This window comes from Strix aluco, chromosome 2 (genome assembly GCF_031877795.1).
Source record: "Strix aluco isolate bStrAlu1 chromosome 2, bStrAlu1.hap1, whole genome shotgun sequence".
NCBI lineage: Eukaryota > Metazoa > Chordata > Aves > Strigiformes > Strigidae > Strix > Strix aluco.
Genome location: NC_133932.1, coordinates 65360322 through 65373204, shown reverse-complemented (window position 1 = coordinate 65373204; position 12883 = coordinate 65360322). Strand labels below are relative to the sequence as shown.

General features: G+C 37.9%; 1 protein-coding gene across 3 annotated transcripts in view; it reads left to right on the top strand.

Annotated features, from left to right (window-relative positions):
- The window catches only part of MGAT4A (alpha-1,3-mannosyl-glycoprotein 4-beta-N-acetylglucosaminyltransferase A), an 83306-nt gene that overhangs the window by 49430 nt on the left and 20993 nt on the right, over positions 1-12883 (top strand). For all 3 annotated transcript variants that reach the window (XM_074815053.1, XM_074815055.1, XM_074815054.1), the window contains exons 6-12: positions 458-504; positions 1093-1206; positions 1823-1898; positions 3349-3463; positions 10727-10857; positions 11486-11593; positions 11997-12190. In XM_074815053.1, coding sequence (XP_074671154.1) covers positions 458-504; positions 1093-1206; positions 1823-1898; positions 3349-3463; positions 10727-10857; positions 11486-11593; positions 11997-12190 — 785 coding nt within the window. The remainder of the gene's footprint in view (positions 1-457; positions 505-1092; positions 1207-1822; positions 1899-3348; positions 3464-10726; positions 10858-11485; positions 11594-11996; positions 12191-12883) is intronic.

Below are 12883 nucleotides of genomic sequence, written 5' to 3'. Positions count from 1 at the left end.
CCACGCTTTAAATGCAAAGTTTAGGAGATGTGTTTTTGAAAGAAGAGTGTGTGTTCAATGACCTGTTTTCCAGAAAGCTTTCTGTGGTAATATTTTCATATATATTATATAACAATAATATGAAGTTTTTCCTACACAAATGCTCAGTGATCATTTTGTCATTAAGAGCATGAGAGGTTGCAAGGAAACACCAACAGTTGGATTAGAACTGTCTGTTAAGTGCAGATATGAGGCAACTATTATTCCCCTCTGTTTACAAAAAAAAGTGTTTCTTCTCTCATTAGACATAAAACATAGTTACATGTCTGATGTGTTCCTATATTACTCAAATATTTTACACACTGAAATTGATTTTCAAGGACAGCTTCCTCCAATGTTTATTTTACTAGGTTCTTTTAAAATGTGGCTCCAAAACTGCTAAGTATTCTATTTGGTTTTTGTGTTTGTTTTTTTCCAGACTGATCTTGATTATGTTAACAGTGTTGTTGCAAGCCTGGAAAAAGAGTAAGTTGTAGTTTTAATGGGGGATTTCTTACCTTATTGGTGGGTTTGCTTTTTGCTTTTTCTGAAATCAGGTTGTGATAAGTAATAAAAAGTATTCTGGAAATAGGAGATCATGCATTTTTGTTTCCTGGGGGTTTGGACTTTTGAAGGTAAAGTAATAGATGACAAATTAAGGGGCAGTGATTAAGTCAGTTAAATTGTAAAACAATAAATGGGATTAAATTATTTGATGCAACATAAACAGGATTGTTCTAACATGAATGGCAATTTGTGACATCTGCATTAAGGCCTTGTATTCTGTATGTTCAAAGAGAACTATAGAAAAAAATCACTAGGTTTTGAAAAAAAGGAAGGTAAAAGAAGTGTTTAGAATCTTATTAGAATTCTGATTATTGGGCAAGAGGCTGTCCTGCTCTGAAGAAGATGCTAAGGAAAACAATGCTTTTTTATATACTACTATTACTTTATATCTTGTTTGAATATGTCATTGTTGTAACCAGACATAATAACTGTACCAACAGAAAGCAAGCAGGAAGTCTTACAGAACTCAGAGTCTCTCATGTGACTTTAGGATATTTCTATTGACAGGTTTTCTACAGAGATCAGTTCTGGCTTGGTGGAAGTAATAGCCCCTCCTGCAACTTACTATCCTGACTTGACAAACTTGAAAGAGACATTTGGAGACTCAAAAGAGAGAGTGAGGTTAGTTTATTTCCCCCACATCTTTTCCCATCTCCTCCCACACCCACACTTTTGTTGTTTATGAAATGCCTAGTGGGATGTGAATTCTTGAAATGTTTTCTTACTGTAATTCTTGCAAGTGTGGGGATGCTAAAAGTGCTCTGTGAATCAACCTCATTCCTATCTGCATGCTGTTCTGTGCACGATCAGAGCCTAATGCTATGCTTGGTTGAATTCATTTAGTGTTAAATTTTGGGAGAACTGAGACTTGATATACTTTTTTCCCCCGTATGTAGACTTTTTTGTTTACTGTTTTTTTTTTTCCTGAAATAGTGTAAAACCCAGTAATTCCTGCGAATTACCATTTAAAATGTACATGTGTTTTTAGTGAAATGTCAGGTAGTTTTCACAAAATCAGATTCAAGTTAAACCAGTTTTATGTCTGTATTAAAGCATAAGGTGAAAGCTTTGTTCCTTTTTTTCAGACAGAGGATTTCCTGAGGGAACAATGCCAGAAGCAGCTGTCCTAACATTTCACTAATATGCGTCATTCTTCATAGTGAGATTTACTTTGCATTGCCAGTGTGTATTGAAATAACTTTTTTCCATAATCCTGAAACTTTTAATTTGATTTCAGATGGAGAACAAAACAAAACTTGGATTATTGTTTTCTTATGATGTATGCCCAGAAAAAGGGGGTTTATTACATTCAGGTAAATTTCTCTTCTTTGTTTTGAGACAAGTTTTCAAATGAGTCTTCAGAAATTATGCTGTTGGGCACATCAGAAGGACCTACATAGAACAGAGATAACTTGATTCCATAGTTGAAGGAGGGCATTGAGTATGGAAGTTATGGTATATGAGGAAGTAATCTGTGGAGGACACTGTCTCTGAAGGAGAAAGTAATTTGTCCTATGTGACTTACTTGATCTTAAGATGCTTAGTAAAAAAAGTGAAGGAATTCAGACAGCTTAATTACTGCTTTTTCCTTGTCCACCAAATGAGTTACTGTTGAGTCACGTAGGCAAAAAACACCAGCACAGTTTTAAGTGGAGTTTGAGCTAAAATCCATTTTTACTTTCTTTTGAAGGCAAGTGCAGGGTCACTTTTGTATGACTATTGTGTACTGGTATGTTTTCAATGTGTTGGTAGACTTGTTTTCTTTTTTCTTTTTTTAAAGAGGTTTTCAAGAACAGAGTTAAGCAATTCTTCTTGAATTTAATTTAGCTTGGAATTGTTCCTATTAGGTCTTGCTGCTTTGAAGTAGAAGCCTTAACCTTACAGGTATTGCAGATTTAGTGAGTAACTGTGCTTATGATCTTTATTTAGATTTTGTGTCCTTTGGGTATAAAGCCCCACTCACCTCATCTAGTTTTTAAAAAGCTATGCTGACTGCTCTCAGAGCTGTTGGAGACTCAGCTCTCCTGGAAGCCACACAGCCAGTGATATAAGACAGTCTTCTTGAAACTAGGCAGTTGCACAAGTATTAGTGCCAGCACAAGGGGGAGAGCATGTATGCACTGGGAGGAAGGACAGGACAAGCAGGATCCTTAAAGCAGTGGCCTGCACTTACCGTGAATTAAAGGCTTTGTAGCACCCCATCTTGGTAGCTCTGCTGCCTGGACTAGATGATTAGTTTGGACTATGTGCCTGTTCTTGTGTTGGACAGCAAAAGCCAGGTGAAATGAATCCTACCTCTGCAGACAATGTGTCTCTTAGCTTCTTGTCTCAGAGGAGAAATTCTTTCAGTGCTGTTAGGTGTGTGAGTAAACAGAGTCACGTTTGTGTACAAATAATACAGATATTCTACTTGTTCTACTACTGATGATGTCACTTAGTCTAACATTATTTCATGAATGATTTTCCTCTGAAGAGATAAGCTAGAAAAGCAATGTTCTGCAGTAATAAGTTGAGATACATTTGGGGATTCTTACCATAGAAAGATTCTGGATTCGTTCTCCACAAATAGACAGACTGTGATCCCTACAATAGTTATTCTTGGCTATAGCATCTAGGTTTATAGCAGCACTTGGATTAGAAATATATGGCTTATATGTTAGCAATATATTATAAATCAGTATTTTTTAGCTGTCCTTTTTCCTATTGCTTTGCTGGTGCTTTTTTTTTTTTATTTATGTTGATACCACTGCTACCTTCCTCTAGCTTGAAGATGACATCGTTGTCAAGCAGAATTATTTCAGCACAATAAAAAATTTTGCACTTCAGCTCGCTTCTGAAGATTGGATGATTCTAGAATTTTCTCAGCTGGGTTTCATTGGTAAGAAAATGTTCACTTTAGTAGTTTGAAAGAACACATTTATCCTCAGACTGTAAATTAATAGTGATCTGACTTCAAAGCTATCTTCTTTGTACTAGAAATAGACCAAGACATAGAAATTCACTGGCCTTTTTAGGAACTCTGGTTTAACTCGTGGGTTGGGTTTTTTCCAGTTGCTTCAAATACTTTTGTATGACTGAGGCAAACTCAAAAGTGTTGTAAAAGAGGGCATTTTTGTGACCAAAAGTTAGTTAATTTATAAAAATACTAACAGTTGAACAGCAATTTAGCTGCTGTTTAAACAAAAATGTCATTAAAACATAACTGACTGAAGTAAAATAAAAAAAATCATGAAAACTAACTTCACCTAATACAACTTCATTGGTGTTTGTGCCAAAGTTTCCAAGAATCAGCAGGCATCAGTTTGTCTTGGTTGGAAAGCCTGTTCTATCTCTACCTTCCTACCCCATCAAGGAGAAGTTATGACAGTGTGCTCCTTCTTATGTGTAGTTAGAATCTATCTGTCATTTGCAGTGAACAACAGTGAGAGAAGCTAATGCAGCATCTCAGGCTGTTGTGGATTGACTACCAGGGTGCTGTTGAAATTACTTTATAGGTCTGCTCTTACACTAATATGTTTTTATTGAGGGATACTAGACTTAACAGAAAAGCAACGAAAGACAAGTTTTGAAGGCATTTTACAAATCAAAAGGTTATTTCATTACTGCAGTGATATGTCATGATATGTTTAAAAGCACTAAGCTGGAAATACACAAGGAAAAATGAAGAGCTAATTCAAGACTGAAGATTCCTATATGTAGTCAATACAATTCCAATGCAAAGGCTGGAAGTTGAGCTTCAGAACAGGAAGAAAATACTATGTGTAACAGATAAAGTGTCGTTCTCTTGGAAATTCTTACAGTTTAGGACATGCACTGTCTACGCCATGCAGATGTATTTCAGATCACTTATTATTTGTATATTTGTGTATGGCACACGCCTTTCTGTTCTCAGTGCTGCTATAGAGGGCTCAATGTCTAAGCCAGAAGGGATAGGTAGATAGTTCTTAATACTGAGATTTGGCTTAATCACCCTCACAACTGTTTAAAAAGATTTTAAAGTTGTTTTTCTATACTGTCTATATACTTTTTTCAGTGTCGGCTCTGAAAATAGTTAAATTTAGTTGTTAGCTCGTGCTGCTTGTATCCCTGTTCTTTATTCCTTGTATCATATTTACTTGCCTCCTTTTAATTAGATTATAGCAGTAGAATTTCAGATGCATTTAGCTATGGCTACACATCTTAATGTTGCTTTTCTACCTAGAAAATTAAAGTAGATTTTTTTTTTTTCCTTCCAATTTAGCTACTTACCCTGCTTTTAAGTTTTGAGAGAAAAATTAATATTCATGAAAGTGACTAAAACTTCTGGCTTTGAGACACAAGTGCTATATAGCGCTATAACACAAGTGCTATACAGTGCTATAACTGTATATTGCATAGAAATTTTTTGCAAGTAATGTACATTTGCCTCATCTCTGCTATCCCTTTATGGATCTTGGTGCAGACTGATACTGTGGTAATTTGGTAATGTAGATAGCTATGGAGAAGAGCAAAAGTAGTTGTTTGTAACTGGGGATGAGTTCTATGTGTAGATGTCTAAGAGAGAAAGTAGAGCACTGAATTGTCTAGCTGCTACTAATTTAGAAATAATCTCTGAAAGAGAGGAGTGGCTGATTTGCTGTAAGGTGTTGGAAACCTTGATCAGCTTGCAAGTTTGCTAGGTAAAAATGGTTTTTGTCATAGTGTATTTCTGAACTGAAAATCTAATTTATGCAAGTACTACATAAGGAAGTGGCAAATGCAGCTATTTAGGCTGACAGCAGGATTATAGAATTCTGTCACCTCTGTCACAGAGCAGAAGTTGCTTCCTTTGTTTTTTTTAATACTGAAAGCATAGTCTTAAGTGCTGTCAAGTATCTAATAAATAATGGGTGAGATGTATGCTGTTTCCCTAAGAAGCTCTGTGAAAGGAGATGCATCTTTTCCTCTTCTGGATTCTGGTTTGCACTGAGGTCCCTGACAAAACATTAGGAAAGTCCTCCTAGTTTTTCATGAGCAATACTGATTTGTCTTCCAAGTGCCTGTGGGCTGAAGTGTTTTCCAGAGGATCTGCAATACTCTGCGCTGTAGCTATAATGCCAGCTGTCACAAACTTTTAATGGAGCAGTCTGAAACCAGCCTTTTGGTTGTCTTATACAGTTGCTCTGAATCTTACTGTGCCCTGATGTTTTAAGGCCTGTTGTTCTGATTATTTTAAGTTGTTCTGATTACAGTTTTGCTCAAGCTGTCCGCATAGTTGAAGTTTGGGGAAGAGTAGATCGAGTGAAATATTTGAGATTTAAATAACTTCAAAGAGGTTCTAGTTTTAATGCCAGTAATTTGCATATCATTAACAGGAAAAGCATTGAAAACTTCAACTATAGTTAGAATTTGTGCTTGCAGGTATAAAATGATTGTTGCCGTAGACTGAATACATTTAATGATGCTTATGTGGAAGAATGAAAATGAATGATTTAGATATTTGCAGTTGAGAGAACTGTAAAAAACAAAGTTTTTCATTTTATGTGTGTCTTGTACTTGCCAACAAAATACTGAGAGGTCCAGAATAGTTCACTAAGGATAGCATTTAAATGGACTGAAAATAAGATAGAAGTCTTGGCAGGGCACAATAAATAGCAGAAAATGTTCCACAATATTTTTTTTTTCAGTCCTGGCTCTCACTTTTATCAATATAGATAAATAATATGGAGAAAGTCTTCCACATTTTGTAAATCTCTAGGCGTTTATGGAAAAGATTTTACCTTTGAGTCTTCTATTGGATTTTGAAGTTTCTTTTCAAGGGTAGATTATATGCACCCAGAATCTGAAGCCTCTGAAGTTTTTTCAGCAGTCTTCTTGATTTATGTCTGTTCTCATGCACTGTACCAAGTGCATGAACAAGGTGCAAGATGAGCCATTGCTTCAATTCTTTCACATTGTCTCAGGCTTGAGGCAATGCATGTTGACTTCAGTTTTTGCTTAGCTCTCTTTGGCTTGATGATTGTTGACTGCGTATTGGGGGTGGCCAGTGGGCAATCTGGATTGCATCTTGTGTTTGGATGGCATCTCAGTGTCTCCATGACTCACAGCACTTTCCTCACCTGCAGCTGCATGGGAGGGTCACAGGACATCAGGACCTTGGTAAATGCTGCTTCTTGTTCTATGCCCTAGGGAAGCCAGGCTGCTGCTGCTACCCTCACTCAGGAGAAGCTAGGCAATGGCTTGGCTGGTTTGGATTCAGAGGGGCTGGGGTGTCAGATCTGTGGCGTAGGAGTTGTACTGGGCTGCTTTCCATCACAAGGAGTAGCTGTGGACAGTAAGGGGTCCAGAGCTTTGAAGACCTGTTTTGCCAGGGGCTTTCCTGCAGAGGCCTGTTTTTGAGCTGGTATGGGAAGAGCGTTCTAGGAGGAGAAAAGGGTGACATTGATCCATGTGCTCTGCTGGTGGTATCCTGAGATAGAAATGACAGATGAGGGATGCTGTGTTATACTGAAGGGCAAGGATCTGGGGCAAAGATGTGCCAAGCTGGGTGTGGAAGATGGTGACAACGTTTCAGCAAGTAGTGTGTGGATGTCTGTCCTTGGTTGATGAAGGGAGATGAGGGCTTGTCTCAGGAGCAGGACGTTGCCTGTTCATCTTTGCTCCAGTGATCATTATGAATTAAAGTATGAAGGCTTTGCCTGCACTGTTGAACCCTTCTATGGTGCTGCGCAGTGTAATGTAGAGAGGCCAGTTGGGTGTGAAAATGCTAGTGCAGGTATAGCCAGCTGATGCTTACCTAGCATATTCTGAGTAGTTGCAGTTGGATGTATCAAGGTGTTTTTTGTTTTTGTTTGTTTGTTTTTCCTGGTGCATCTTATGACATCACCATGTTAACTAGATTATTCCCCAAGTCGGGGGTGGTTGACTGAATGGTTGACAGTAGTATGCCAGTCCAGGCCTAGAGGAAGGTGCCTCTGGGCCTACACAAGTTTGCCATATGAAAGTAAGCAATTTGTTTGTTTATATCCTATTTCTATTTTAGGTAAAAATTAGGATAACTTAAATTAGGGAAGAGAGTAAATTCCTACTCTTACCTTCAGTCTTTTTCTCTGCTTATTTAATTGTAGGTAAGGATCCTGTACCTTAATGTTCAGGTTTTAAGTGACATGGTCTGTGAGTGTCTTTTCACCGTAGATGGCAACTGAAGACTAATTCTTGTGCTCCTCAGAAGATGAGCTAGTCAAAGGAAAAAAATGTACAGTGTGGTTCTATTGCTCTGTCCTTGGGTAGAAGAAGAAAAGGATTCCAGACAATATGACAACAGTATAGTGTGTAAATAGTAATAATATACTAATAAAAATTGGTGACATCTTTCTTATGTCTTTTAAAGAAGAAATCTTTGCAGTAGTCCCTAGTTTAGTAGGAGTTGTCCCTTGTTTAGTGGGAGCTTCAAATTTTAGTTACAGAGTGTTTTCAAGTGGAGATGCCTATCTGAGGACCTCATTGCAACCAGCACTTACAATTGATGGCAATGTTTTTGCTTTATAAACAGCCAAATTAAAGGTTTTTGTAAGGTACACTTTGATTTAACAAAGTCATTTGTTTCTCCACCCCACTGTGTGAATGGTCTGCTTCATTCCAACAGATGAAGTAATTGGGACTTCTGTCAGATGCTTCTTCCGTATTTATGGTTCTGCATCATGATGTAGCCTCATTCAGACCTCTCCAAACTCATCTCAGAATTTCAAATTATTTCATTGCCTGTGTTCTTATCCAATTTCATATAAATCATAAGGCAATGAGATCACATCAGACTTCTTTTCTGGAAAGGATGAGGCCCTTTAGGTGATCTCCTAAGTATGTATCCTCTCTTTGAGAAAATTAAGGATCTTGCAGTTCGAGATCTTGGCATTCTCAAAGCAAATCTCCATATGTAAGAGCCTGGTACCTGGCAGTGTCAGAGCATGCATAACAGGGCCCCTGCAACTTTGATGCTTTTCCTTAAAAAATATCCTTATTGCTAATATATATAAGCTAACAATCTGTCATTCTATATCTACTTGTAGATACTGTATAATGTGCCAGGCTTGGTCACCTGTTTCAGTAGAGAAATTTTCCATCCCTGCTACAACAGGGACTTGAACTCCCAGCTCCTTGGTTTTTTTTTTTTATGCTGCCTTGCAATAATTCTCTGTGAATCACAGACTTCAGTGAGCCTCAAAGGAAAGAGAGCTAACTGAATGTCTGGCTCTGAGTGATAGCCCACATGTACATTCACAGTGGAGATGTATGTTCCTAATCACTTAAGGCTAAATAGCTTTTTATGTTTTGTGTAGTACTGGTCAGGGTGATACTTCAGGTATTCTCTTCTGTTTATAAAAATGCAACCATCCTCCTTAATGGCTAAATAAGGTAGTCTACTTGCACCATTTCTTCATTTCCACTCAGCCACCTGCTCAAGTAGACTTACATTGCTGATTGTTTTTAAGCTTCCTACAAAATATTGTTCCCTATTTGTCATCCAGACTAGCCTGTACAGCTCCTTAGTGGCCTTTCCAAACAATTCTATTGTCTTGTAGATGAGAACTAAATCCCCTTTTCTGATGAGTATGGGAAGTGTTTTTGCCACCTCAGAGAGGAACCTGTTCTTAGCGTCTACTCCAGCTGTTCTTTGTAAATGTAGAAGGAGAAAATATTAGGACCTCTACCACTTGTGGAACTTGTTATTTAAAAGTCTTTGAAGGCCTCATAGATTACAAGTGGAAAAAAACCCTTTCACATGCCGAAGTGCTGCATGTTAGTGTGTTGTACGGAGCTCCCAAGTGTGGACAGATAGAAGACTTGCATTGGAGAATAGCATCTGTTGTACTCTGATCCACTGATGCACATGTGCCCCAAGAGTCCATACCTGTCTAAGTCAGCACTGCCCACATCTCAGCACCATCGACAGAACTGAATCACTTCAGCCGGTGTCCTCCTAAGAGATTCACTGTCATAATGTCTTTCTCCTTTGCCTCCTTCATTGTATCAGACTTAATCTGCAAATCTGATGTTGTTTTCTGAATCTGTTCTCAAATCTGGAACTGCCTCTGGGAGTTTAATTGGCACTCAGTCCCTGGTACAAGCACTTGTTGTGGTTCTGTCTTCAGCCTTGGACTGCTCCACTCCCAGTTACATGTTGCTTCTGATAGCAGTGTCTTCATACAAGGCACCTTTCTTAAGTGCTGCACTTGGTTTAACAAAATAGCCCAGTGTATTGGCCACCTTTCTCTTCAGACACCTGTACTGGCAGTGAAGTGTATTCCACAACCACGTAAATAGTTGCTCTTGTTGATAGTAAATAGACTTGCTTCATCAACAGTAAGTTTCCTTCTTTTGTCAAGGCCTCCTTTAAGCCTAACAGTTTGCAGGGTTCCCAAGAATCCTGTAGCATAGTGCCACCCAGAAGTCCATCTGTACTTGACCAAGCAGTATGCTGTCTTGGAGGCCCCAAAGTCATGGCAGTACTTAGTGAAGAAGTTCTGCAGTTTTTGTTTGTGGGAGGGACTTGCAGACTTTCTACTAGGCAGCTGACTGCTTAGTGTGTGGCAAGTTGAAAATGCCCTTGGTATGAATTTGTTGATGGCCTATACATTTCAGAAAAAACTCCGGTCACAGATGTGTGATGTGTCTGTCTTTTTTTTTTAAGTTTAATTGTCTCTGGTTATGTTCCAGTAGCTTCCTTCTTTCCCTTTGATTTTCTACACAGAAGGATCTGGAGTTAGTGGTAGGTGTTCCATCTCTGTTTTTTGTACCTGCAAAAGCTGAAATTGTGTGACTGGGCAGATAACACTTGCAACAGCTCCTTGTCTCAGATGCTTAAAGCTTACACATGGCATAGACACAAATCCATGTTTCTCTATTTTTGCAAACTGACAATTTATGTTCTTACGGAGACTGTGTTGTAGTATACATTGAATATTTTGATATCACCAAGATATAATACGAATCCTTGTTTGAATACTTGCTTTATTTAGTTTTGCATAGCTGAAAGGTATGGAGCTTTTAATAACATTGAGATTTCAAGTTGTTCATTGCTAACATTTCTTGTCTTGGCACAAACTTATCTGTTGTCTCACTGATTTCAAAAGACAATGTTATCTTTAATCTCAAATAACTCCAGTTATTCTTAATATCGTCACAGGTAAAATGTTCCAGTCTCCAGATATCACTCTTATTGTAGAGTTCATATTTATGTTTTATAAAGAGAAACCTATTGATTGGCTCCTGGACCATATCCTCTGGGTGAAAGTGTGTAACCCTGAGAAAGATGCTGTAAGTTTGTTTTTATTATAAAGCTTCTAACATGTTTTCATGGTGATGAATGAGTTGGTTGTGGTGAGCTGGAGGCTAGAGTACTGTGTATTACAGTTACTGCATGTCCTGAAAGAGTCTTTCTTCCTACCAAGAATTTGAGAGACAGTTCTCAGAGGCATTATAACTGTTATTGTTTCAGATTTTGGAGATGGATGCAGTAGGATGAAAAGCAAAAGTCTAGTTAGTTTCTGTATGTAACAGTCCTAAAATAAACTCATTCATGTAACCCCCCTGAGGCTCTGCAGAATGCCACTGCTTGGGTGGTAGTCATAGAGAAGGTTCCAAAGGGGGAATAAACGTTGGATTTTTGTCCTTCATTTCTCAAGCAGCACCCTTGCTGAAAGACTGAATAAACAGGTTCTGTGCAAGAACCTTGAACAGTATTATATTTGCACAGCAGTCTTGGTAGATTTGTGGAATGAAAGCAAGAACAACTGGATAAATAGGTCTGAGTTCTTGTTGAGTCTTTTTGGTTCATGTAACATCACATACTTGCAGTAAGAACTTGGCAACTTTGTGTTGGTTTTACTAATGTGATTTTTTTCTTTTTTTTTTTTTAAACCCCCTACCCTCCCCCCCATTTCAGAAACATTGTGATCGACAGAAATCTAACCTACGGATACGCTTCAGGCCTTCTCTTTTCCAGCATGTTGGCCTCCACTCCTCTCTAGCAGGGAAGATCCAGAAACTCACAGTTAGTAGCTAAAATTTTCCTTCTTTTCCGAAGCAGGCTGATGAAATGGAAAACTTTGTAGCCTTTGAGAAAGCAGACATTTTCTTGTTGTCTTGCATTTTCAAGCATGTTATGTATTACTCCTGTTGAAATGCAGTCTGATTTAAACTGGTTACTATCAAGTATGAGAAGTGTTAATCTCAGTTTACTTTGTGGATTTTTGCTAGGAGATATTTTTCTGAGTTTTTTACTTTAATGGCATGTTCATCTTGTTAATCAGTGCAAGATCTGATACACCCCAAAATGAGTAATGCATTCATTTTCTATTTTATGCAAGTGTTTGTTTTAAGTGTAACCACTTGGGAAAATAACATAATAAACCAGGTTATCTGACCAGCTTGATGTTTGTCTGTCTTTCAATTAGGATAAAGACTTCCTGAAACCATTGCTGCATAAAATCCACGTGAATCCACCTGCAGAGGTTTCAACATCTTTAAAAGTCTACCAGGGGCATACGCTAGAAAAAACCTACGTAGGGGAAGATTTTTTCTGGGCTGTCACACCAGTTGCTGGGGATTATATTCTATTTAAATTTGACAAGCCAGTCAATGTAGAAAGGTTAGTAATTATTTGCCTTTGGTCTCATATCTAAAGCTGCTTGTTTGCCAAGAATGCTTGAAGATAGAAGTTGGGACCATCATTATAACGTGCAGTGAAATGATGTAGGGTCTTTGGAGTTCAGCTGAAACTATGATCATTAGTGTCTTCCCTCTAATTCTTTTACTACTGTAAATTTTGTCTTGCTCTTTTTTTTTTTTTTTAAAAAATTTAATCCAAAGCCTTTTTGATAAATGTAATTCAAACCCTGTGCTTCTCTGACAGTTCATAAGAGAATTTAAAAGAAGCCAGTTTGATTCTACTTGTACTTGGTTGGTCTGCTTCTAATTACAGAGCAATTGTACAGCGTGGTGTGTGGTACAGTATGTTGTGCCCTGCAGCCGGTCCCTTGATTGTCCAGATCAGAAATCTTGCTGGAGCATATCACGATGTCCCCAGACCTGAAAGCTGGGAACTCTGAAGGGTAACGTTTTTTAGATGTAGCTTTAGGGCTTGAAAAAAGTCACCATGCTAAGACTCCAAGTTGGCCTATTTAAAAAAGTTAAAATTTAACCAAAAAAAAAAAGCAGAGTGGTGCCCTTGAAATACAAATATCTGTGATTTGTTAAAGGAATAAAGGTGACTTCTTTTTAGCTATTTGTCAGATTAAATAAGGATAATAGAGTTTGTGCTTTAGAGCGTAGTCATCCTTTA